Here is a 26,709-nt window from a genome sequence, read left to right on the forward strand (position 1 = left end):
AAACGGATAACAAGTGTAATTCTGGGGGATGAGGGAGGGCAAGAAGTCAGGGATAGCTCTCAGGTTTTGATTTGCACATCTCCATGAGTGTCACCAGCACTGAAACTCCCTAAAGCAGTCTTTCCTCATCGGAGCTTCAATGTGTTCAGTCGCTACATCAGGGTTCTCAAGAAGCAGATCAATGGGACACACGCATAAACAGAATTTAAGGGATTGACATCATACAGCTATCCGAAATCTGCAGGGCAGGCAAGGAGGATAGAGCCTGGGAGATCTGATGCTGTGGTCTGGAGACAGAAGTCTCCCTTCCTGAGGGTCCTGTCATGTATGTGGACTCACTGGCTGGATCCATATGTGTTACAGAGCTTTATTTGTCTGCTGTACTCAGCTTATTGACTTGTTAATCATAGCTAACACTAAAAACTAGGTAACGGGTACCACAGTCTAGTCAAGCTGACACATAGGAGGCAAGGGAAGTGGATCTCTGTGAGTTCGAGACCAGCCTGATCTACAGAGTGAGTTCCAGGACAGCATCCAAAGCTACAGTGAAACCCTGTCTCAAAAAACAAAAAATAAATAAAATTAATCACTCCAATTACTAAGTTCTATTGCCTTTCATCTTCAAATATTTTAAAGACTGGCTCCTTCCCCTTAATTTAGGCTTGAATTCTTCTTGTTGAATTAATTCACTGAAGTTGGGGGTTGAATAGGGCAAGGTTTGCAGAAGCTCTTGGTTTTATCCCTGGCACAGCAAATAAATTAATGTACTTTGCTAAATGTTGAAGATAAAAATTGTGAATGATTTTGTCCTCAGGGATGTATATGCCAGCTTTTTGCTGCTGTCTCTCTTGCTTATTTTCAATCCACCTTTCTTTCTTTATAGACTGTCGTCGTGTCACAGTTTGATAACGCTGTAGAACACTTCTTGAAAGACCACCTAATTAAATGTTTATTTTTAGACCAAAAATACACAAGAAACGGAAATAAGAGAATGGCTGATCACCGTCTATCTTGTAAAGACTTTAAAGACTATAAGTATATTGGAAAATAAATTTAAACAACAAAATATCTAAACTGGCTTGTCCACTTAACGTCCTTACAGGGAAGCCCAGTGCTAAAGGAAAAAAAAATCTGCTCCTTTTAGGTTCTTTACCATCAGTTTACCTGTTCGATTGCACTCAGTCAGGTGAGGACCACAAGCCTTCTCTCTACCAGAAATGCACCGGAGCACAAGTCACTTCGTTTCTCAAACTCCAACTTCACCAGTGTCTACCGCAGGCAGTCTACCGCAGACAGGGAACTGCAGCCTCCGCCGTCGTTAATGCTACTTTTTTACATCTAACCTCATAATGCTTCTTTTTGTTGCAGCCATTGCACTGTGTCGAAATCTGTTTACATAACTATTTTGCTACTGGGTTGAGGACAAACTAGGCACACGCCTGGCACAGACCACGGAATTCTGAAATGTTTTCGCCAAAGAATCACCGTGCTGGCCTCCGGGGGCTCACGGGAAGAGAAAACTCAAGAGAGATTGGGGACGACTTCAGCCTCCAGGTTCGCGTGCAGGAAGGCTGCGGGAGGACCGCCCCGTCTACTGTATCCACCCGGCACGCCTGCCCGTTCCCAGTAGCTGATCGGCTGCCAGCAGGCGAGCACCGCCCTGCTCACGCGTGCGCACTTCCTTTTCCTTCCTGGGGGGTGGGGGTGGGGGAGCCCTGGCTGGGGTTGGCGTCTCCCAGCCCAGCGTCGCCCCGCCTCGCCCTGCCCTGCCCCGCCCGCCGCGCGCGTCGCCCGAAGGGGCGGAGCCTCGGCCGAGCGCCCAGTCAGCCACGGTCCCAGCCTGCCCCGCGCGGGCCAACGAGAGCCAGCCCAGTGACTCACCTCTGCCGCGCTAACTCTTCGCAGCTCTTCCCTTCACACACGCTCACCCGGGACTCGAGATGGCGGCGGCTGCGGCGGCGGCAGCGGCGGCGGGGGATTCAGACTCCTGGGGTGAGCAGAAGTTGCGGGCCGTGGCGGCCTCGCTCCTACGCGTGTACTAACGCGACTCACTCTCTTCCGTAGACGCGGACACGTTCTCTATGGAGGACCCGATGCGGAAGGTCGCGGGCGGCGGCACGGCCGGCGGGGACCGCTGGGAGGGCGAGGACGAGGACGAGGACGTGAAGGTAGGTGCGGGCCGGGGCGCCAGGCGGCTCGGCAGGCGCTGCCTGCGGGCGGGTGGGCGAGCGGGCCGACTCCGGGGCCCCAGGGCGCCGCCCGGGCCTGCGGGCCGTGGGTCCCGCGTGAGCGTCGGCCCAGCCGTGCCCCGGTTTCCTTGGCTGGCCGGCCATGTGGGCTGCGTCCGGCCGGACTCTGCCGAGGATGGTGGCGGCCCGAGTCCCAGCCCTTCACCGAGGGTCCGCTCCGGGCCTGTAGCCTAACTGGCGACTAGAAGTGACAGCCAGCAGTCGGGTCGGCCCACGTGCAAGCTTCGCAGTCCAGAACCTCTCATGGCAACGAGCCGAGCGGATTGGAAACTCGGTTTCAGTGTCTGTCCCATATGGAAAGTAGGGAGACCCGCCTGCCTTTCCTAGTTCGGGTCTCCCAGATCAGTAACTAAAGTATGATCCTGAGGGTCGGTGGCTCGTCCAGCGGTTGGATGCAGAACATACCTCGGTTAGTTTCTAAACTGGAATTGGAACAGTAAAACAAACAGCTTTTAGCTCTCCCTTCCCCCACCCTGTGGTAAGAAGGATGAACTGAGCACCGAGATAACCGGCAGGTTAGTGGACAGAAATGTGAACAGTGAAAAATGGAGAGGTAACAGTTAACTCATCTACACAGGTGCAGGCCTAGAAAAATACCTAGGGTTTGGTAGTTGAAGTACACTAGGGGCCAGTGGTTTTGTTTTTCTTTGTCTTGTAAGTTCGAATCCTATTCACCTTCATTGTTTTTGAAAACTCCCTTGGGCTCATCCTACAGCTTTAGAAGTCATTGTCTTCTGTGTTCATTTAAAAAAAAGTTACAAGTCTCAGCTCCTTGATTATACTAGTGAAGTTTTCAAGTCTTGTTATATTTGTGCAGATAAAGTTTCGTATGGAATGAAAAACGTTTTTTCTTCCTTTGATTAATCTAGTGAGTGCCTTGTAAATCCTCCTGGTGTTCAAATTTTTGAGCTAGGTAATCATTGTGAATTTAATAGTACTCTTTGGATTGTCTTTTCTCTGAAGTTTGTTGAAGTGTGTGTTCACTTTACCACACAGCCTGAATTTGAGAAATGAAGAGAGTTTTGCATATATTGAAGTTAATAATGACTGATAGTATTATTGAGTAGCTACTTACATACTTTGTTTACTTATGTGTACACTACACTTAGGGATGATTTGTTACTAGCCTTCTTACCACATGACAGCAGAGTTTTGATTTTTCACTCTAAATAGAAGTGGAAGTTAAGACATAAAGTTAAAGAAGTTTTAAAAAGGAGTTGGAGGAAGTCCAAAACAAAATGGGCTGGGGTAAATAAGTGGAATTGGGAATAAGTTCCAGAAAGTTGTTTAAAGTTGTCGGTATCTACCTGGGATTATGGAATCTAAATGGTGTTGATCATGATGTTTATAATTCTCATCACTCACAGCGGTTCTCAACCTTCCTAATGCTATGACCCTTTAACATGTTGTGTTGAACATGTCCTCATGTTGTAGTGACCACTGCTCATAAAATTTTTTCCTGTAATTTTGCTAGTTATGCATCATAATGTAAATATTCAGGATAGTTGATATTCGACTCCTGTGAAAGGGTCATAGGACCTCCAAGGGTTCGAGACCCATAAGTTGAAATGCTTATTTCCATTCTCATGATACAGTATAAGAGTAGTTTGACTCCTGGGTTTTAGAATGATACTGATTATGTTACCTTAGCACTTTCTAGATGTGTGGCCATAAGCAAGTTGTACTTTCTTATTATGTACTTTGGTCATAATGAGATCTGGATTACATTACATGGTTACTTTGTTGTTTTTTGGTTGTTTGGCTTTTTTTTTTTTTTTTTTTTTTTTTGGTTTTTCAAGACAGGGTTTCTCTGGCTTTGGAGGCTGTCCTGGTACTAGCTTTTGTAGAGTAACTTTGTATTTTAAATGAGCATTAAGCAGGACCACCTAGCACTTGTATTTGTTCAATAAATATTAGTTTTCAGTGATGTTTTCTTTTTCTTATCCTATGGACCTATTTAGACAGCTAAGATCGAGTATCTGAGGTTTATTTTGTGCCCCATTTTATAATTTCCTAAGGCCAAAAATATAAGTATTTTTCTACTGTGCTTATTTACTATGAATTTTGCGGAGTTTTTGTTTGTGGGTTTTTGTTTTTTGTTTTTGTTTTTTTGAGACAGGGTTTCTCTGTATTGTTTTGGAGGCTGTCCTGGAACTTAGACCAGGCTGGCCTTGAACTCAGAGATCCTCCTGCCTCTGCCTTCCCAGTGCTGGGATTAAAGACATGCACCACCAACGCCTGGCTGGTTGTTTTTTGAAGAGCATGGTTATCAACAGATTTGCCTATTTGGAGGTTCGTTAAAATTGAATTTTGTCACCTTGTGTAGCAGTTGAGTTATAATACTAAACTTCTGAATTTTGATGTTTTAGCATTTAATGTTTTTGTAGGGGTATGCAAACAAGGCTTAATTTTCCTAAAACAAAATAATCATAATGCTTAAACAAATCAGTATGTGACATTTAAAAAAATTACTTGAGTTGAGCATGAGGGCAAGTGCCTATAGTTTCAACACTGGGGAAGTTGTGGGAGAATCACTTGAATCTTGGACTGGAAGACCAACTTGGGCAACTGAGTGGGAGTTCTATCCCCAAACTATAGAAAATGTTCATTTTATGTCAGGGTCAAGTGCTTTGTCTTATAAATGACAAGTTTAATGCTACTTGAAATACCTTTTTTAGTTACTTGCTCTAGTTGACTATCCTTTTCAGGAGGTAGTATTTTACCTTTTCAGACCTTGCAGTGGCAAAAATGGACCTAGTAAAGCTGTAGACCTTAATATTCATGGAGGAAAAAGTTAGGCTTTTTCCCAGTAAAAAGGTGAGAACTAGTGACTAGAGAGATAGCTCAGAGATTAAGAGCAGTAGTCACTTCCTGAGGGCCAGAGGTAGAATCCTAGCACACAGCTGTGGCTTTAGCTCCAGGGCATCCGGAGTCTGTTCCTGTGGGTCTGCTGTCACGTACAGACAGGCAGACACACTTCTGTCTGTGTGTATATTGGCCCACTTATTCATTCATTCATTTATGAGGGCTAGGGAGCATTATTTACTGGAACCTTTTTTTACTATCCTGATAGCAGAGGAGTGGAAAAACTGTTTTACTTTGTTTGACTGATGTGCAGGATGTAGATTCAGGATTGAGTACCTACTGGAAGCAGGGACAGCACAACTTTTAAACCATTTTACTAGATTCCCTACATTTCAGTTGAACAAGTTACAAATTAGATTTATTCAAAAGTACACAGATTTTTAGAGGGAACTTCTGACTGTGTTCAGCTGTCTCAGGCATTTGTTTTGTTTTTATCTGTGTGTGTGTGTGTGTTTAGTTTTTTTAGACAGAATCTCATGTGGCTCCAGATTGGCTTCAACCTCTCTTAGCCAATTTGAATTCTGTGACCTTGAATCCTAATCCCTGCATCTATCTCTTGCAAACTAGGGTTGCAGGCATGGACAACTACCCCCAGTTTATGCTGACTTGGGGATAGAACCCAGGCTTAGCTACCAACTGAGCTACATCTTTGACCCTCAGCTAGTTCTCTAGCTAAATTGACCTATTACATAAGATCTCAGAGAACTCACCCAGGTAAAAACTGAGATTGAAGCAGTCCTGTCTTACTCATTTTCTTTAAGGATCTATCCACACTAGTTAGTAGTTTAAGTTTTCCAGAGTAAGGACATTTTTCAAGGTTTTTGTTTTTGTTTTGTTTTTCAAGACAGGGTTCTTCTGTATTGTTTGGGAGGCTGTCCTGGAACTGGCTGTAGATCAGGTTGGCCTCGAACTCACAGGGATGCCTTCTGAGTGCTGGGATTAAAGGCGTGTGCCACCAACCCCCGACTTTTTTTTTCAAGTATTTTGAAGAACAGGATCTATAGTTTAGTTTGTTTCTTATATTTTATTTTTGAGATAGGATCTCCAATTTGGATCCTCCTGCTTCTGCCATTCAAGTTCTTTGATTATATGTACATGTCATTACTCCAGAAGGTTACCATTTTGCATAAATATGTTTTGGTTTCTTTAAAATGGTGTCTCCTATAGCCCAGGATTTTGTCAGATTCACTAAGGATGGCCTTGAACTCTGGTCCCTTAGTTTGGGCTTCCCAAGTGCTGGGATTACAGGTGTGTGCTATGGGTTTGGTTTATGCAGCTCCCGTGATCAAACTCAGCATGCCCTAACTCTACCAACTGAACTATATCCTCAGCCCTGTTTTATTTGGGAGGTGGGAGAGGCAAGGTAGTTATATAGACGAGGCTGGATTTGAACTCTCAAGGTTCTCTCCTGCCTCAGCCTTCAGAGTGCTGGAATTGTGTGTTGCCACTATGCTTGACTGAAAATTTGTGTCTTGAAGAGATGATTTTTCTAACTTACAGAAAATGCTGAATGTACAGAAATAGTTTAGTAACTTATTCACTACTCCTTACTCATTCCTCAACAGAGAGTCATGTCGTTTTTTTGTTTGTTTGTTGTTTTTTAAATTTTTTGTCCCCCTTGAGAAAGCCTTACTTTTGTGGCCCAGGCTAGCCTTATAACCCCTGTCAGTTTTCCTGCCTTAGCCTCCCAATTGCTAGGATTATAGGAGTGAAGGAGCTATCATATCTGGCCTTCAACTAGATTACTGGGAAGAAAATCCTAGTCATTTCAGTACTGTAATAATTTTTGTAAAATAGCGAAGTTTTTACTTAGAAAACTTATTGTTAATATCATTTTGATGTTGTTTTATAGTTCCTGGAGATCAAACCTAGGTGCTTACGCATAATGTGCTACCATTGGACTTCATTTTCAATCGTAAAACATACCATCCCAAAATTTTTTATTTATTTATTGGTGGGCACACATGGCACATTGAATGTGTAGCAATCAGAAGATAACTTTAGAGTCAGTTTGCTCAAGAAGTATTTTTTTATTGAAAAGTATTTACTTAATGTATTTGTTGTACTGGGCCATTACAAATAAATTAGTTGTTTAGTTAGTGTTTGGTTTTGGGATTTTAAAGATTACTTTTATATGTATGAATATTTTGTGTGCATATGTGTATGTACACCACAAGAGGACATCAGATAGAAATCAAAAAATTTTGTATCTAAACAAATTTACTTAAGGAAAAAAGGAAAGAAGTATATGTTAGCTCCTGAGATATTGCTATGAGGCAGAAACAGTTTTACTGCTCTTTTGAAGCTATTCCTGTTTGACAGTCTATAAATATGTCTTCCTTCAGTTGGAAAGCATTTGCAGCCTTGACTAGTCTCTCATTGCATATGATACTCTATTATAAAAATGACAGACCCAGCCAACTGCTAGGTATATTATTATAAATTAAAAATATATATGTTTTTATTTTGATTTTCATACTTGCTTGTGTTTGGTTAGGAAAAAGATTTTGAACATGCTGGATGGTAGTGGGCATGCCTTTAATCCCAACACATGGGAGGAGAGGCCGGCAGATCTCTATGAGTTCAAGGCCAGTCTGGTCTACAGAGTTACAGGATAGTCAGGGCTGTTACACAGAGAAATCCTGTCTGGAGGAAAGAAAAAAAGATTTTGAATTTGAAAAACAGCCATCTCTTTCAGAGACATGATTCAGTTCAAATGATGTTGGGTGTGTATTTGTAGGGCATGAGTTTATATGTACATAAGGAAATTATAAACTCTTCTAAAAAAGCTCTTGTAGGAAGGCAACCTGAATGTTTTTGTTTTTGTTATAGTCTCATAGTCCAGGCTGTCCTAGAACTCCACACATAGTAGAGGATGGCAGTGAACTGAGCCTCCTGTCTCCACTCTTTTAACTGCTGGGATTACAGGCATGAGCCACCAGGATACCTGGATTAGATTCCTGGAGTGCTTGTTTGTTTCAGTAATCCAGGACGTCTTGCATGTTGTGTGAGTGCTGTATCAATTGAGCTATATCCCCAGCTTCTGGGAAAGGTATTTTTAATAGGATATTAATAGGTTGTATCTTGAACCAAATAACACTTAGGCCTTTTTTTTTTTTAGTAATAGATTACTGTCTCTATTTTAAGTCTTACAACACTTTTGTCATTTTATCTCAAAAACTTGCCAGCATTACAAGTCCTTGTGTTCATAGAATAATCTACAGCCCAATTTTTCTATAGCAATTGTGGTAGGCATTCTATGCCCTACATTTATTTTTCGGGACTTGGTAATTTCATAACTAAGGAACCAAAATTTAAAAATTCCTGTGGAAAGCTACTGAACCTTAGTTGGGTGGTGGTGGTGATAGTTGCAGCTGTTTGCTCTCTTAAGAGAGCTTAGTAGTAATTTCAGGGCAGCTTTGTTGCATGTATTTGAGGGTAATGGTAATAGACAGTCGCTCGCCTTTCACGGTCCTTTGTGCATTGAGGCAGGTGTCATGACTCAGCCAAGAATTTATTTATAGGAATTGCCTCTTGCTACTAAAACACATTCTGGCCTGGCTTGGTGGCACATGTCACACATTCCAGCATTCTGGAGGTGGAAGGAAGGGGATCATGAGTTCAAGGCCAGCTTGATCTAGACAGCAAGATCCCACCACAACACCACCCTCTCCCCCAAAAGGGGGAATCTGAACAAGTCCCTAAATTGTTTCATACTGAGGTCATTTGTTGGCTACATCTGGGTTACAGTTTTCTTCTGCAAAATGGGATGGTGCTGCCTTACTTTTAGGAGCGTTATTAAGATTAATGTTACAACATGAAAAGCTCCTAGCATAATTTTGGGTGGAAAATAAATGCTCATCAATATGTGCTATTACTATTACTATCTCAGTATATCTGCATTCCCTGGAAATACACATGACCCTCCTATCTAAAGCACTGTCTAAGCAGCATATTACAGACCACCCCAAAATGCCTGATAGTCAACTTCTGTTTTGTTCTTTGGTTCCCTTTGTACTACAGTTTTGATTTAGAAATAAGGCACAATAGTAAGGTAATACAAACATTTGATTCTAATTTCTAACTCTAATATCTTCTTAGTTAGCCAAATAATGATTACTTGATTTGTTTTCAGTCTGTTAAAATTCAAAAACATGGCTTAAATTGACAAGTGGTTGTAAAAATATATTTACCTAGGGGCTGGTGAGTTCATTGGGTAAGAACACTGGCTGCTTTTCAAGAGAACCCAGGTTAGATTTCCCAGCACCCACATGGTAGTTTACAACTGTAACTCCAGTTCCAAGGGATTCAAACTCTCTTCTGGCCTCTGGTACAGAAACATACGTGAAGGCAGAAGACGAAGATACAGTAAATAGAATGTTGGGATTAAAAAATTATATGCACACAAATACAGACACATATTTACTTGTATATAAAATTATTCCTGCTCTGCTTGTTCAACACAATGCATCATCAATAAGGAGGACAGATTTTTAATTTCTTTGCTGGATGTACAAACCTGTCTGGATTGATTTAGATCTGTGATCTGTAATGCTATAAAGCTAGAAGCTTGTGTTTGTGTCATAGTTGTGGTATATTAGTCAGCTTTTGCCTCTTCTATTAGCGTCAGGGCTTCCTGCTTTGCACCTTCCCTCTGATGACTCATCTTCAAATGACATGTCACATTGTGCCTGGTGATTGCTAAGACTGTGTTCTACCTATAGATTAAAGCTCCATTTAAATTGAGGGCTGTCTCCATCCCTACCAAATTGGAATCTTCTAAATTCTAGAGTCTTTAGAAAATTGTGTTGATGTTAGGTTTGTGTGTAGCTCAGTGATAGAGTTAGGCATAGAAAAACCAGAGTATAGGTCTAACTCAGTGCCTTGCCCGGCCTAAGGAGGCAAAGCCATAAAGGGTTAATTAGTTCTCGATTAATCTCTCGATTAATACTGTGCCTAAAATACTGTGTAATTTGAGTCATTGACTATGGTTGTGTTGTAAGCAATACTGCTTGAAACAAATGACCCATTGGCTAGAAAGCAGAATACTTGGTCATTTGGTAAATGAAACAACTGAGAATTGATGAGTAGTACACACATGCTGTAATCCCAGAATGTAGAAAGGGAAGGCAAGAGTTCAAGGCAATTTTGGGCTACATCGGTAGATACTGTCAAACTAAAAATAAGTCATCAATTGATTTAAGACTTACAAATTTGAGCTTGTTATCTTGTATTTTGATTGGCAAAGTTTTTATGGCGCTAGATAAGTGGATATAAAAGCTTATATGGAAAAACAAACATGATAGTAAAAACACTAAGAATCCTAAAAGTGGTGCACGCCTTTAATCCCAGCACTCAGGAGGCAGAGGCAGGGGGATCTCTGTGAGTTCGAGGCCAGCCTGGTCTACAGAGCTAGTTCCAGGACAGCCTCCAAAACAATACAGAGAAATCCTGTCTTGAAAAACCAAAAAGAAAAAGAAAAAAAGAAGCCAGGCGTTGGTGGCACACGCCTTTAATCCCAGTACTTGGGAGGCAGAGGCAGGTGGATATCTGTGAGTTCGAGGCCAGCCTGGTTTACTGAGCGAGTTCCAAGACAGCCTCCAAAACAATACAGAGAAACCGTCTCAAAAAGCAAAAACAAACAAACAAAAAGTCCTAAAAGGGTGAACGACATTTAACATACATTATATGTCGCAGATACTAAACATACCATAAAAGCTTTGGTAATGAAAGCAGTGTGGTACTAAGTGTTAGTTAAACCTATAACCAACCCCTACACTCAGGAGTTAGAGCAGGGTCACTGAAAGTTTAGGCTAGCCTAGTCTGTATGGCAAGATCTGTGATTCTTTACTGTAAGTGGATCATGGATCTAAATTAAAAAAACAAATAAACAATGAAACCATATATATTCTAGAAGAAACATGGTGAATTCTGTGGTGTGAGATTGGCTGACTTAATGTAAATCCAAAGGTAGCAAAAGTCAATGAGTTATAGATTTTATTGTATTTGAGGGATAGTTTCATTAAGAGAGGAACAGACAAGGGTGTCTGTTATTTCTGTTCTGCTCACTAGTGTGAACAGAACTATATTGAGCTAGTACGATTAGAAGAATTAATCAAACTGATATGGAGGGCCTTCATGTCTTTGATGCCTTGGAGGCAGAGACAGGTAGATCTCTGCGTTGGAGGCCAGCATGGAATACATAGTGAAACCCTGTCTCAAAAAGCCAAGAAGTAGTACACTGTTTCTGTTGTTTTCAGACTATGTGGTACAGGTTGTATAGTATGCCACATATCCAGAGCTTGGGGCCACAAGTATTTCCTTTCACTTAGAGACTTTTTTTCTTCATATTTTGAGGAGTATATGTGTATGTGTATGGGACCCAAGTAAACATGAAATTCTTTTGTTTTAAATATACTTTACACACATAGCTGGAAGGTAGTTTTATACACCATTTTTAAGCATTTGTTCTGTTTGACTAAAGATCTATCAGTGGGTCATATGTGAAATTTTTTTATTTTTTGGTAGTAAGTATTGGGTATTGAATTTTGTGCATACTAGGTAAGCATTTACCATATTCCCTAGCTTCCTATTGTTTTTACTTAATTTTGAAACAGGATTTCTTATTTTGTAGAGGCAGGTCTTAAACACTGATCTATCTCCCAAGTAGCTGGGATTACATTCAGGCTTGTGACAGCATTTTGGTACTCAAGAATGTTTTGAATTTTGAAACATTGAAGATACTTGGATTAGAAAACTTTAAAGAATTGATGATAAATCTAACTTTTAAGTGATAAAATTGCTAGGTGATAAAATTGCCTGTACTCCCACCACTTGGGCAGTGGAGGCAGGAAGATCAGGAATTCAAAGCCAGCCTGGGCTATCCTGGACTCTATCCTCCCAAATAGTAATGTTTAAAGCCCAGTAGCCTTTGCTGTATACAAATAAATACCTAATTATAAGGCATGATGGGAACAAGGGAAATCTTATAAAAATAACAGAATTTACAGGAATTTATAGAATACCAGGAACAAACCCAAAAAGAATTATGTAAAACTTACATTCCTGAGACACGAAAAAAGTAGGCTTGAAAAATGGGAAGATAACCCTTGGCTAAGGGCCTTACTGTTATAAAGGCTATAAAGGCTGTAATACCAAAAGCTTGTTTATGCATAGTTAGGTTAACCGTAGAGAACACATGGAAAAGAAAGCATGTAAGAATTACTAATGGAGGGTCTTGTCTTCAGGATAACTGGGATGATGATGATGATGAAAATAAAGAGGAAGCAGAAGTAAAACCAGGTGAGTCACTTGATTTTCCTTCATTGTTTTTTTGTTTTAATTTTTATTTTATGTGCGTGGATATCAGATCCCCTGGAAATAGAGTTACAGATACTTGTGAGCTGCCATGTGGATGCTGGGAATTGAACCCTGTTCCTCTGCAAGAGCTGCCATGCTCTTAACCGCTGAGCTATCTCTCCAGTCCCCTCCTTCATTGCTTTAAACCAGATATCCTTTTATACTTTATATTTTTCTTTTCCTGTACTACTTCTCTGTCCTCTGAACAGTCAGATTAAGTACCTGCTGGGTTTCTGTTTGACTGCTGGATCATCGTCGTGTATGAGAAAAAGAACAGAGGAAATGGTTATTTGGTCTTAGCTTGTCTATTTGGATCTTTGGGGGTGAGGTTGGAAGAGTATCAGAACTTTATCATTTCAAGAATATGTGACTCTGAAAGCTAGGGAGGGTCTCGTCTCTTCAAGTGCTCAAGCATCACGTCTGCCTTAGTCATAGACTAGAAAGTATTTAATATAATTGTAAATAAAATATTTCTTTCAGAAGTAAAAATTTCAGAAAAGAAAAAAATAGCAGAAAAGATAAAAGAGAAAGAACGGCAGCAGAAGAAAAGGCAAGAAGAAATTAGAAAGAGGGTAAGTTCTGTCACTTTCCTTAAAATATATACGGAATTCATAATGTGTCAGTTGTGGTACAGTGTCTTTTTTGTTTTTTCAGACAGGGTTTCTCTGTATTGATTTGGAGGCTGTCCTGGAACTTGCTCTGTAGACCAGGCTGGCCTCGAACTCAGAGATCACCTGCCTCTGCCTCCCCAGTGCTGGGATTAAAGGCGTGCACCACCAACGCCCCAGTCTGTGGTACAGTGTCTTAACTGGCTGCAAATATTGCATAGCCATTTGAAGGACTCTGTAAAGATAAAATGGATATACCAGAAGATGGGTGAATCCCAGAAAAAGATTTGTGGTTTTCAAACCTGGAAGTCTTATATCTGAAAATATTTTCAGTTTTATCAGAACAGTTAGATTGGGCAGTGACCACACTTTTTTTTTTTTTTTTTTTTTTTTTTGCTAACACCTGCAGTTTTGTTTTTTTTCCAGTGCTGGGACTGAATTCAGGACCTTATGCATGTAAATGATCCCTCTACCACTGAGCTATATGACTAGCCCACCTACGGCCATTTCTTTTTTTTTTTTTTTTTTTTTTTTTTTTTTTTTTTTTTGGTTTTTCGAGACAGGGTTTCTCTGTGGCTTTGGAGGCTGTCCTGGAACTCGCTCGGTAGACCAGGCTGGTCTCGAACTCACAGAGATCCGCCTGCCTCTGCCTCCCGAGTGCTGGAATTAAAGGCCACCAACGCCCGGCACCTGCGGCCATTTCTCATCACAGTTATACACATTGAACACACCGAGCAAATGTTTGTCATGCCCTAAAGTGGTTCTATTCTTGATTATTTTGTAGCAGGATCCAGAAATACTGTTTTATGTATTCATTTTCTTTTTAATAGGAAACATTTTCATAGTTCAAATATAAAAATTATTATAAACACTCCTAACCCCTTAGTTACTTACTCCGTCTTCACTATCCCACATTATATGTAAACACTTGTCCCCTTATCTGCCCAAGATACTTTTTTTTTTTTTTTTTTTTTTTTTGGTTTTTCAAGATAAGGTTTCTTTGTGTAACAGCTCTGGCTGTCCTGGAACTTACTTTGTAGACCATGCTGACCTCCAACTCACAGAGATCCATCTGCTTCTGCCTTCTGAGTGCTAGGATTACAGGTGTGTGCCACCCCTGCCTGGCTTGTCCAAGATATCTTTATATTTCTGTATGTATTATCCCCATCTCTTTGTGATAGGCTTTAGCTGTATAACCTAGGCTGACCTTGGACTTGGTTTCCTCCTGCCCCCACCTCTCAATTCTGAGATTACAGACATGCGTCACTAACTGGCTCTCCTTTTTTGTGTAGTTTCCACTTCACTTTTATTTACTATAGAGATCTTTTCCATATGTAGCATGGAAATACCTCTAATATTTTTCTTCACTTTTTTTTTTTGTTTTGTTTTTTGAGCATGGTTTTTTTTTTTTTTTTTTTTTTTTTTGGTTTTACGAGACAGGGTTTCTCTGTATTGTTTTAGAGGGTCCAGCCTGGCCTCTAACTCACAGAGATCCGCCTGCCTCTGCCTCCAGAATGCTGGGATTAAAGGCGTGCGCCACCACCACCCGGCTCGAGCATGGTTTCTTTATGCAGACTTTCACTCTGTAGACCAGGTTTGTCCTCTGTTTCCTGAGTGCAGGGATTAAAAGTGTGAGCTACTACTCCCTGGCTGTCTTTACTTTTTGTTAAGAAAAATCTTCAAATATGAAAGTAGAAAAATAGTCAGGCATGGTGGTACACTCCTGAAATCCCAGTACTCTGGAAGTCTGAATTACATTTGTAAATTCAAGACTAGCTTGGGTTGTATTGTAAGGCCTGACCTCATAAACCCAAAGGTGGTGGTATTCATACTTATAATCTTGGCACTTAGGAGACAGAAGGAGGATTGCTAAAAGTTGGATGCATTTTACCATAAAACCCCTGAAAGGGGATTTTTTTTTCATGATTGCATAAATACCTGATATTTTATAAATCTGTATTTCTTGAGTTATACGTATAAACATACATACATTATTAAAACACATAATCTTGTTTACCATTGAAAGAGAGCATGAGATCATTGGTAGAGTGCTTGCCTATGTAGAAGGTGCTGTGGTTCAATCAGTCCCGGTATTGCTTTTTTATTTTCCCTCCGGGAGGGGATCACAGCGGGGGAGACAATGTCCCTGTGTAGCCTTCGCTGTTCTGGGACTTGCTCTGTAAATCAGGCTGACTTCAAACTCAGAGATCTACCTTCTTCTGTCTGAAAGTGCTGCTATTAAAGGTGTGTGCCACTGTGCCTGACTCTGCCAAAAATTTGTAATAATTTTACTTTGGTTGTTTTTGTTTTTTTGAGACAGGGTTTCTCAGTAGCTATGGAGTCAGTCCTGGATTTTACTTTGTAGAACAGGCTGGCCTCAAACTCATTCACTTGCCTCTGCCTCTCAAGTGCTGGGACTAAAGGTGTGTGCTACCACCACTGCTTGTCTAATTCTTCCTTTTTTGAATAAACTTGTAACGTTTTTATAATTTGTATTTTACTCAAACACAGTAGTTTATTATTTGAGAATTTTATACTTGCATAAATTTTATATTTATGTGTTTAGGTTAAACCCCTAGTTCCTCCCCTCCTTTCTTTCCCATTACTCTCCCTCCCAACTTCATATGCTGCTTTTTTTTGTTTTGTTTTTTTACGAGACAGGGTTTCTCTGTATTGTTTTGGAGGCTGTTGGACCAGCCCGGCCTCGAACTCACAGAGATCCGCCTGCCTCTGCCTCCTGCTGGGATTAAAGGCGTGCACCACCACCACCCGGCCATATGCTGTTTTTAACAACAAAGAGTTCTACTTAGTTCTGTCAGTATATACATAGGTATAGGACCATCTACAAAACCCTGTGTTCAGTCCTTAGCACTTCATAAAACAATGTGGCGGCACATGCTTATAACCCCATTGCTTGGGAGATGGAAGCAGGAGGATAAGGAGTTCGAGTCATCCTAAATTACATAGTGAGTTTGAGTCCAGCCCTGGTGGGTGGGGGAGGCTGTCTGTCTGTGTGTTTGTTCACAACACCCCCACCACCACCATATATGGTACACATACATGAATGAACAACTATATGAGGATAAAAACATTGAAGCTTCAAGTAGCCTGTAATTCTACATGCCTATAATTCCAGTGGAAGGGTTACTAGTTTGAGGAAAGCCTGGGGTACAGATAGAGACCATGTCTCAATAAATTTATAATAGCTGTGCATGGTGGTGTATACCTGTAATCTCATCCATCCCTTACAACATGAGATTATCTCAAAAAAATCTATAAAACCAAAGGGGAAAAATGTATGTATGTATAGTATAGTATATTACAGTACAGTATAGATAGAATAAAGTTTAAAGCTGTTAAATGGAGTTTAAGATTTGTTTTTCCAGACAGGGTTTATCAATGTATCATTGGCTGTCTTGGAACTAGTTCTTTTCAGTTTAGACTATATCCTAACTTTTTGAGACAAGGTCTTATTATATAGCTTTGACTGGCCTGGAATATATGATGTAGACAAGGCTGGCCTCTAATTTAGAATAACCCTGCTTGTGCTGGGGCTAAAGGTGTGTGCCACCTTGTCAGGATTATTTCAAACCCCCCCCCCCCCCCACACACACACCTTTTTTAAAGATTTTAAAGAATATATCCTGCTAAGTGTATGTTATGTAATCAAGTAGTAGGTTCTAATGTTATTTCATTATTATCCTTGTGTTATTTTACCTACAGTCAATACATACTTGATTTGCTTCCTTTTTTTTCCTTTTGAGGCCCTCATGTAGTTCAGATTATCCTCAGACTTGCTTTGTATCTGAGGATGATCTTGAATTTTTTTGGTCCTCTTGTTTCTTAACTACTGGCTACTAGGATTTCGGGCACTTACCACCATACCTGGTTAGTTTGTCTTAGCCTGTTTTTAGCTTCAGGTTTTCTATTTATTATTTTTATGTTTTTAAGATCTTATGGGGCTGGAGAGATGACTCAGAGGTTAAGAGCACTGACTGCTCTTCCAGAGATCCTGAGTTCAATTCCCAGCAACCACATGGTGGCTGAGAATGAGATCTGATGCCCTCTGCTGGCATGTAGCCAGAAGATTGTATACATAAATAAATCTTAAAAAAAAGATCTTACTATGGAACCCAGGCTAATGTGGAACTTATTGACCCTCTTGCCTCTCTCTGAATGTGTGTGTGTATCTGTGTCTGTGTGTGTACATGTGTGAAACAGTGTTTCTCCGGGTAGCCCTGGCTGTTCTTGCACTTCCTGGCTTGGAGTATGTCACTATACATGCTTCACTTTTTTGTTTGTTTGTTTTTTTTCCGAGACAAGGTTTCTCTGTATTGCTTTGAAGACTGTCCTGGAACTTGCTCTGTAGACCAGGCTAGCCTTGAACTCACAGATATCCGCCTGCCTCTGGGTGCTGGGATTAAAGGCATGTGCCACCAACAGCCGGCTTACAGTAGTCATTTTTATGTGCTTGCTTCTTTGTGTAAGTGCTGACATAAAATACTTACAATACAAAAATATAGTGTCTACTATAAGCTTGGCTTCTGTAAGTGAAACTTGTGTTTCATTTTAGTTAGAAGAGCCTGAAGAACCTAAAGTGCTAACACCTGAAGAGCAGTTAGCAGATAAACTTCGGCTAAAGAAGCTACAGGAAGAATCAGACCTTGAATTAGCAAAAGAAACTTTTGGTAAGATGGTGGGTGCAATGTTGAGCTACTCCAGGTGAAAAATTCTGCCAGTCTTACTACTTGGTAGAAGATCAAAAACCATGTTTTTAAAGGACATATACATTCTAACTGAGATTAGAAAACAGCTTTAAACTGTAGTTTTGCTAGATCATTTATTTGACATTGGAAAAGGTATGTACAGAATCATATATACTTTTAGCCTAGAATTCTAAAAGAATTAACTTTTCTCTTGTTTTTTTTTAATACATGGTTACTTCTGCTTAATTTTTGGAATTAGCTGGTTATTTTTAATTGTATCCATCTTTTTTCTTATCCTTTCCTGTCTTTTTTGTTTTTTTGTTTTTTGTTTTTGTTTGAGAGAGGGCTTCTCTGTGTTGCTTTGGAGGCTGTCCTGGAACTTGTTCTGTAGACCGGGCTGGCCTCAGACTCACAGAGATCCACCTGTCTCTGCCTCTGGAGTGCTGGGATTAAAGGCATGCACTACCAACGCTCTGCCCCAGCTAATTTATTCTGTGGGTCCCTGTTTTAGTATGACTTGTTTTTGAGACAAGGGTCTCTCTTTTTAGCTCTGGCTGGTCTGGAACTCAACTCTGTAGACCAGATTGACCTAGAACTCACAGAGAAGCTTGCATCTCTACTTCTGAATGCTGGGATTAAAGGTGTTTTCTAACACTATTTTTTAACAAAGGAAACCTGTTCAATTGAAACAGGAATCAAACAACAAAACAAATCCATGACAGAATTATAGATCTTTAGTTTCTGGTGCAGGGGATTTAATTCAGGTCTTCATACATGTTAGGCAAACTGTACCTGAGCTACATTCCTAGCCCATTTATTAACTTATTGGTTGGTTGTTTTCTTTTTTGAGACAGGTTCTTGCCAAGTTGGCCTTGAATTCTTCCCAAATGCTGGTAGTGTAAGTGTTAGTAACTACTCAACTTCATATGTTTTTTGTTTTGTTTTGTTTTTTACATAGAAGGTTTCTCTGTGTAACAGCTTTGGCTGTTCTGGAACTCACAGTTCTGGGATTACAGGCATGCACTACCACCACCCAACCTCCATGTGCTGTTTTTGTTTTTTGAGGCAGGGTTTCTTTGTATGATATTGCCTTGGAGCCTGTTCTGGAACTTGCTCTGTAGACCAGGCTGGCCACCTGCCTCTGTCTTTCAAGTGCTGGGATCATAGGCATGTGCCACCACCACCCAGCCTCCACGTGCTTTTTAGTAGTAGTGCTTGACAGTAGTGAGAAGACAGTGGTGGGTGGTATCTGCACCAGCTACAGTCTACTCTGAAGGATTTTTGAATATATTTTTGCCTTAAATAAAAATGGAAGCAGATGCTAAATTGGAGGTTAGTAAAATTCAAGATGGATTTTTCTTTTCTTGAACAGAAGTGAGAAGAGAAGCCTTTCCTTCTCAATTCTGTCCAAGAACTCCAATAGGCCCAGTTTAAAAAGCTTCCTGGGCTTGGAGTGGTGACTTAGTGGGTAATACGTCTGATAACCTGAGTTTGATACCCAGGGCCCTCATTGGTGGAAGGAGTGAAAGTTTATCCTCTAATTTCCGCATGCAGGTCATGGTGGCGTGTGCACACACAATGCAATAGTTTGTTTAGAGTCCTGCTTTTTTTTTTTTTTTTTTTTTTTTTTTTTTTGGTTTTTCCGAGACAGGGTTTCTCTGTATTGTTTTGGAGGCAATCGGTCCAGCCCAGCCTCGAACTCACAGAGATCCGCCTGCCTCTGCCTCCCGAGTGCTGGGATTAAAGGCGTGCGCCACCAACGCCCGGCTAGAGTCCTGCTTTAAAAGATTTATTTATTATGTATACAGTGTTCTGCCTGCATGTAGCCTTGCATGACAGAGGAGGGCACCAGGTCTCATTACAGATCTCATTCTCAGCCACCATGTGGCTGCTGGGAATTGAACTCAGAACCTCTGGAAGAACAGTCAATGTTATTAACCTCTTTGCCATCTCTCCAGCCCAAAGTCCTGCTTTAGAATAAAACTGTAAATAGAATAGACTTTAGAATAAAACTGTGATTTGGATAGCAACTTGGTTTGTGAACTTGAAAGTCTCTGTTACAGAGAGGGTGTGTTGAGGTCAGAAGACAGTTTGTGTAGTCAGTTCTTTCTCCCCATCTTTACTTGGGTAGAGCTCTCTCACCCAGAGAGCCATTTTACTAGATCCCTATTGATGAACTTAAAAATGCTTGTGTCTTCTAATGCTTTAGGTCTTTTCTCCTGCAGGTGTTAATAATACAGGTTATGGAATAGATGCTATGAACCCATCTTCAAGAGATGACTTCACAGAATTTGGAAAGTTACTAAAAGATAAAATCACACAATATGAAAAATCACTATATTATGCCAGTTTTTTGGAAGCCTTAGTTCGAGATGTCTGTATTTCATGTAAGTGATGCTGATTTCTGCCTCCTTAGTTTAAGACTATATTCTTACCATACTTGGGAAAGTGTTTTTTTGTGGTTTTCTTAATATAGCTTTAATGCTATAATACAGACTTTTGGGTTTTCCTTTATTAGCAAATATCTCCAATTTGAGTATTTGGAGATGGTTGCTTTCATTATTTTATATAATAATTTCTCATAGAGATAACAGGCTTATGTCAAAGAAAGCAGGTCACAACACTGGTTAATCCTTTTATCCAATAATGTCCTAAAGGACTACACAGTATCTTTAAAGGAGAAGCAGTAGGGGCTTCTCAGTTTTAGAGCTCAGTAAGACCCTCAGAAACTTTTTACTGATTTTGCAAATGGAGTCTGAGATGCTGTCTAAATTGCCTAACAGAACTGGCTGCCTGATGCTAGGACACCACACCAAGAATGTCTTGGAGTGGCTCGGGACTAGGATTGCTTAAAGAGGGCAAGTTCATGAATTATGGAGTTATTTTCTTTGAGGAGTGATCACCAAGCAGGGGACATCAATGTGGTTATTACTCATGGATGGACTTCACTTCATAGGAACTGCTTTCCTGTGCTGCTTTTGTGGAGGGGCTTTCTAACCAGCCCCTCACATTTTCTGCATCTAAAATGATTTTTTTTTCCATTTTTGTTAAATAAGTAAAGGATATGTTGTCCACTAAATGGTGTGGGTTTTGGGCTGGAAAAACACTGAGGGCAGAAGTTTATTTGCATGTTCCATGTAGCTGCTACTCAATGACTATAGAGGCTGTGGTTAGTCTCCCCTCTGTTTAGACTGAGGAAAGATGGTAGAAGTGGAGCAAATGCTAACGAGTTCACAAATGCAGTCCTATTGTTTTTAAGACAGGGTTTCACTGTGTTATATAGATGGTTTTGGATGTCCTGGAGCTCGCTCTGTAGACCAGGCTGGCCTCACACTCACAGAGATCTGCCAGTCTGAGTGCTGGATTTTTATAGCCATTGTATTTACCATTGTACTATAGTAAGTTATCACTGAGCCTAGCCATAGACTGAACAGTTACTTATCTGTTTATTTAGGAAGGAGAAATTCATAGTTGTCTTAATGAAAAGTTACCTAAGTTTAATGACATACAAATGACATTTTATAATATAAGGATATCTATTTTGATTTTATTTTTGAAAGTATAGTTTAACAGTATGTCTTTTTTTTTTTTAAGTGGAAATTGATGACTTGAAAAAGATTACCAATTCATTGACTGTGCTTTGCAGTGAAAAACAGAAGCAAGAAAAGGTAAGGGCAAAGCTGTACAGAGAAATGACTTATGTTAGGGTGGGGCTGTGGGCAGAATTCCCTCAACACAGTAAAGAGCCTGTTGAAAATTAACTTAGAACAGCAGAGTGGTGCCTGTTGTCTCCATTCAAAGACATACTTGTCTTCTTTTCTGAGACATTAAAAATTGTTGTAGCTTTTTGCATCTCTTTGAGTACTTGCTGTGACAGATGAAATGCCCATAGCAGGTAAAGGTTCATGAATTTATTAACTCTTCCTTCATTTTTAGCAAAGCAAAGCCAAAAAGAAGAAGAAAGGTGTGGTTCCTGGAGGGGGATTAAAGGCCACCATGAAAGACGATCTGGCTGATTATGGTGGATATGATGGAGGATATGTACAAGACTATGAAGACTTCATGTGACCTTTTATCTTCTCCTGATGTCTTCTTTCTGTTGCCCACAATCCCTTCAACATGTAGCACAACTTTCTTTCCTTTCAGTTCTGCCAAATGCTACAATCAGAAGTGCAGTATCTTTGTGCTGGTTATTTAACCCCTTGACACTCAGGTGCTAATGAGCAAATGAGGGAACGTGGATCTTGTTGCCAAGGGGTTAAAATTGGGAACCTCAGTTGCTACTAAATCATAGTTTAAAAACAAAACAAACCTAATAATGTTGTCATTGTTGCTATCTGATTCCATAGCAGCAGTCACTAAATTGGAAACAAAGGTTGCAACATGACAAAAAAATTGTGTAGTATTTACCAGCACCATTCAGTAATACAGCCTTAACCATACCTCCTTGAACTACTTCATAACTTGTCAAGAAAAGCAGTTTGCAGCAAGCAAGGGCATGTGGGATGCACCTAGTATTAAGATTGCTTTGTCTTAAAATTGAGCTGAGGATATTAAAAAACATGTTGTGAAGAAGACTGCTTATCTCAGAGTGAAGATACTGTGGCTGAAAAATACTAGTTTGATATTTAAGATTTTAATGACCAAAACCCTTCAACTTTGAAGCTGAAGAAGGTAAACCTCTCCATTATTACAGTACAAGTGGTGGACGCTCCAGTGCATTGACTGTCTATTTATCGGCTATTTCTACTGATGGAGGACTTCAGATGGGGGAGGGAACTGTTTCTATTTGCCTGATTCAAGTGTCTGAGAAACAAATCTTGTTCTTCTAGGCTGCAATGGAAAAACTTAACAGGGTTTTGGCATTTCCTTTTCTTTATGAAACATGCTCAGCAAACTGCACCAGTTAACTACAGTTTGGTAAATTGTTATGTTAACAATTATGACATCTGCAATGTTTTATAAAGCAACTAATTTAATAAAATCACTATTGTGAGGACTTAAATTTTGTGTTACCTCCCAAGAGATAACTGAGTACAGGATGCAGCTCTTGGGTGGAGTTCTCTGTGTACTCAATCTGTGCCCGATGTAGTTACTTACAACTGAGGCAAGTGTTTGGGGTCTTTAGTAGTTTAGTGTAGAGCAACAGAGGCTGTCTTCCTCCTGTTCATTTGGAAAATTTACGTTGTTGTTTAGATGCTAAGGCCCAGTTAAGTACCTAGAACTATTTATTTGGAGTATTGGCACCTACTACTCATGTTATTGGGTAATCATTTTAAGTAATTTAACCAAATTTGTGGTTAGGTTTTTGTTCGTCTTTTTTTTTTTTTTTTTTGGTCCCCATAATTGTCAAAACCAGGACAAAAAATGCTTTTAATTTCTCTTCCATAAGCAATAGGAAACTCAAAGCTACTAAGTGGAAAACATGACCATATAAATTACTTGAATTAATAGAAGGCAGTGACTACACAGCAATAAGTACAGTAAATACTGTTGAAAGCAGACAAGGGCTAAGATCTCCTTAGCAGTAATAATGACACTGAATTAAAACCTATTTTATTATAGAAAGATCAGTTTCTAACTCATGAAAATGTATCACCTGTTCCTTAACTGTGTAAATAAGATTAAATTACTTTGAAACAGGAACCTGCAGACACAGGTATTCTTTAATCACTACTGTTTGTCCTAATGTAGAAGCCATTCTAATAAGCTTTTGATTTTAATACCAAGTTCTCCTTTAACCCCTACAGCCGCAAATCCCTGATGTGATTCGGTGTATTTATGAGCTTTTCCCCTCAAGTGGGGATCAAAATCTCCAAATACTTTATTGCCATATAAGTACAAAAAGATATCAGGCATCTTTCAGATCTTCTAACCTGCAAGCATATCTTTAAGACAGCATCCTGTTTGAGGGTCCTTCAGAAGCACATTCACAATTTCAAAGAATTTGTGTTCATATGCCAGCTTGTAATGCAGGTAGATATCTTCACAATATGAAAGTAACTTCTTCAGATTTTCTGTGACCCTGTCGGTAGGCTGGTGTTGTTTATATCTACACAAAAATGTATGAAGTACAGGTTAAATACTTTATCATCAACAAGGTGGGGTGAGCTCTGCTATCACTATCTGTGGGGGTGTTGTAACTTAGGAAATTATCAAACTAGTATTGATGAATTAGTTCCATTAAAAACATGTCGCTGGGCATTGGTGGTTCATACCTTTAATCCCAGCACATGGGAGGATAGAGAGAGGCAGGTGATCAGTATAAGCCTGGTCTACAGAGTGTTCCAGGACAACCAGGGCTATACAGTGAAACCCTTTCTTGGAAAACAAGCAAAAAACAAAACCCAAATATGTCAGCACCCACCTTAATTAAATCTAGTAGTGCTGCAAAAGAAACTTGCTAGAGTTTCTGTCTCACAATCAACTTTAAAAAATTTTTTTAAAGTTAACTTAAAGATAGCATGTCCGTATGTAGCCCTGGCTGTCCTGGAACACATAGGACAAGTGCTGGGATTAGTCAACTTTAAGTACTTACTTTTTGGAAATGTCTTCAAATATATTGGGTTTTAGTAACTTTTGCTGTTTAAATTCTTCTAAGTAGCTAAAGTCTCCTTTAAGAATCACTTGTTGGTAGAGAACTTCAGCCCAATCAGGAACAAAGTCATAGGCCTCAGCTACAATAGAAGCCTTAAAAAGATGGAAGTGAAGGGAGAGGCTGTTAGAGCCTCAGAAAACTGAAGGCAATGTCTAGGAAACAGCGCTGTATATAGTGAATTATGATCACAGTATTAAAGGCTACAGGTTGTCTGATGTTGATTTGGTATCTCCCTCCCAAAAACTCCCTTGTTTTCAGTCTTCCTCCTAATGGATAGTAAACTGATGTGAGTAATCATTTCCATAACCCAGCTGCATGGGAAGAAGGAAAGAGTTGATGCTGGGACATTGGTCCCCTTTGTTTTAAAGGGCTAGAACCAATCTCTGGGCAGAGTTGATTTTCAGTGCTAACCTGCACATACCATTCCATGAACACAGTCTGAAAGATTGCTAAGAGGACAAGACAGGAAGTCTGCCAAACATCAAATAGTACTATTAGGAAGCTAAATCTGGATAACTAGTTTGCCCTGGTTCTGTCCTTAGCCCTGAGACCTCAGTCAGTTATTCAGCTTCTGAGTGACAAGAGTGAGACACCACAGGATTATACTGGCAGTGCCTGCCAGAGTCTTCTTACCTGGTAGAACCTGGGTAGGGCCATGATACAGTCCATTAGCTTCTGATGGCCCAAGTTGATAAGCATTGTGTTCTGACCAGTGTTCAGAAAGTGAATCTGTAGTGTTATTAACTTGGTGAGCCGTTTGCAGTGTAGCGCCTGTCGCACACAGGAGTCCTGAGGGACAAGGGTGGAGGGAGAAGCACAAGGAGAATGTTATTGTCACCGTCTCTTCTGTACTCAGTACTCCGACTCCCTCTTCACTTGGAAGAGCCCAAGCCAAAGTGATTCCTACCACTACAGATGCTGGAGACCAGACTAGATAACACTGGTTACCTTGGCATAACTTTCCGCTGCGTCCAACATCAGAGTCAGGGCTTTAAGCAGGAGCTGTTTTAGTTGGGCTCCATCCTTGAGGCTTTCCTCTGTAGAATAAAGTATACTTGTATAAAGCTGAGTGACTCCTCAGACCACTCAGTGATGATGGCAGGCAAAATGAGAGAAACATCCTAAGTAAATTCATAGGTAGGTATGTTCTACTTAATTGGAGTGCAGTCCTAAAGTTTAAACAATTCTGTGAACTGCCATCTCCTGCCACCTACTGAGTGCTGAGTCACCAAAGAGCTGACAAGGACAGTGTTAGCACTACTGTGGAAGGGCTGCATTCACTCACCCCAGGGCTGAGACTCAATTAGCTTCAGTTGGATACAGGCTGCTGCCTCATGGTTCTCCCCTATCTCCCGACACATGCTGAAGCACAGGGCAATCATATTATGCTTTTCGCTGTCTCCAGGGTGGCAGCGTTTGATGTAGTCTAGCAAGGCTGTCTTCAGGGTACCACTCTGCCCAGGAAAAAAAGGGATAGATAACCAAGGTCTTAACCAGGGACCACAGGGGAGGAGCAACTGAGTACCTTACTTTGGTTTTATAAGCTGATGAAAATACCCAAGCAAAGGTAAAAGATAAATAAAAATGAAAATGACTATACAATTTTAAGCTGTGTTTAGGATAAGGAAACAGGAGTCCTTGTTGGGAGTATAAACAGATAACCTGACCAGAAAGAAGGCAGCCATAAGAGGACATACACCTACTATTCTGTTTGCTAGGACTCTGCTAAAGATGTAAGTGTGAAGGTGAATGTAACAGATATAACAGCATTAAAAGCAGCCTGGATGCCCCAAATTAAAGGCTAAGAATACTTTGTAGTCATTAGATTGCTGAAGGGAGTCTTCACACACACCCCAGTTGGGGAATTGAACCACCTTACCACTTAACTGTGGCCTCTGATGCATGGACTACTTGGGAAATAGCCACAGCAGACATTGTAAAAGGAGAACCTCAATTATCTCTTATCTTGAAGTCATAACATTTTGCTAAAATGTGAATTTATATTTGGGAGTACATGTGCAAAGGAAGTGGCTATCTCCAGATGGTGAACGCTGAGGGCTTCTGTATTGTTTTCTAAGTGTCTTATATGGAGTATGTATTACTTTTGTAATCAGAAAAAAAGTTATTAAAATAATTTTAAATGCAAAAGTGCCTCAAAACAACAGTTTTAAAATCTGGGGACCCTGAGGACGGACTATGTCTGGTCTTGCTCCTTTGTCATCAGCATGATTGTCTCCACACCGGCCTAACAGTAGAAATGAACAAGGCAACCCCCCAATCCCAAATGCTCTGTAAACAAAGACTATTTGATGGGGATAGAGATG

The 26,709-nt window shown here is 40.3% G+C and overlaps 2 protein-coding genes across 3 annotated transcripts in view; one reads left to right on the forward strand and one right to left on the reverse strand.

Moving 5' to 3' along the window:
- The first annotated feature begins 1,827 nt into the window (after positions 1-1,827).
- Eif3j (eukaryotic translation initiation factor 3 subunit J) lies at positions 1,828-22,792 on the forward strand. Its single transcript, XM_005068528.4, has 8 exons — positions 1,828-1,992; positions 2,065-2,168; positions 12,362-12,416; positions 12,954-13,045; positions 17,655-17,769; positions 20,013-20,174; positions 21,382-21,455; positions 21,724-22,792. Exons 1-8 carry the CDS (start codon positions 1,941-1,943, stop codon positions 21,853-21,855), a joined length of 786 nt encoding a protein of 261 aa, XP_005068585.1. The 5' UTR covers positions 1,828-1,940; the 3' UTR covers positions 21,856-22,792.
- A 795-nt stretch (positions 22,793-23,587) lies between these two features.
- The window catches only part of Spg11 (SPG11 vesicle trafficking associated, spatacsin), a 66,881-nt gene continuing 63,759 nt past the window's right edge, over positions 23,588-26,709 (reverse strand). For both annotated transcript variants that reach the window (XM_040746169.1, XM_040746170.1), the window contains 5 exons: positions 25,671-25,839; positions 25,334-25,422; positions 25,019-25,174; positions 24,326-24,477; positions 23,588-23,839 (listed from right to left, as the gene is read on the reverse strand). In XM_040746169.1, coding sequence (XP_040602103.1) covers positions 23,659-23,839; positions 24,326-24,477; positions 25,019-25,174; positions 25,334-25,422; positions 25,671-25,839 — 747 coding nt within the window. In that variant the 3' untranslated portion in view covers positions 23,588-23,658. The remainder of the gene's footprint in view (positions 23,840-24,325; positions 24,478-25,018; positions 25,175-25,333; positions 25,423-25,670; positions 25,840-26,709) is intronic.

This window comes from Mesocricetus auratus, unplaced genomic scaffold (genome assembly GCF_017639785.1).
Source record: "Mesocricetus auratus isolate SY011 unplaced genomic scaffold, BCM_Maur_2.0 Super-Scaffold_100004, whole genome shotgun sequence".
Classification (NCBI taxonomy): Eukaryota; Metazoa; Chordata; class Mammalia; order Rodentia; family Cricetidae; genus Mesocricetus; species Mesocricetus auratus.

Bases quoted from the DNA above. Each gene is read 5' to 3' on its own strand.
- Eif3j (XM_005068528.4), top strand. From the start codon at position 1,941: ATGGCGGCGGCTGCGGCGGCGGCAGCGGCGGCGGGGGATTCAGACTCC. The intron at 13,046-17,654 runs GTAAGTTCTGTC...GTTTCATTTTAG, and splicing joins AAGAAGAAATTAGAAAGAGG to TTAGAAGAGCCTGAAGAACC. The intron at 17,770-20,012 runs GTAAGATGGTGG...TTTCTCCTGCAG, and splicing joins ATTAGCAAAAGAAACTTTTG to GTGTTAATAATACAGGTTAT.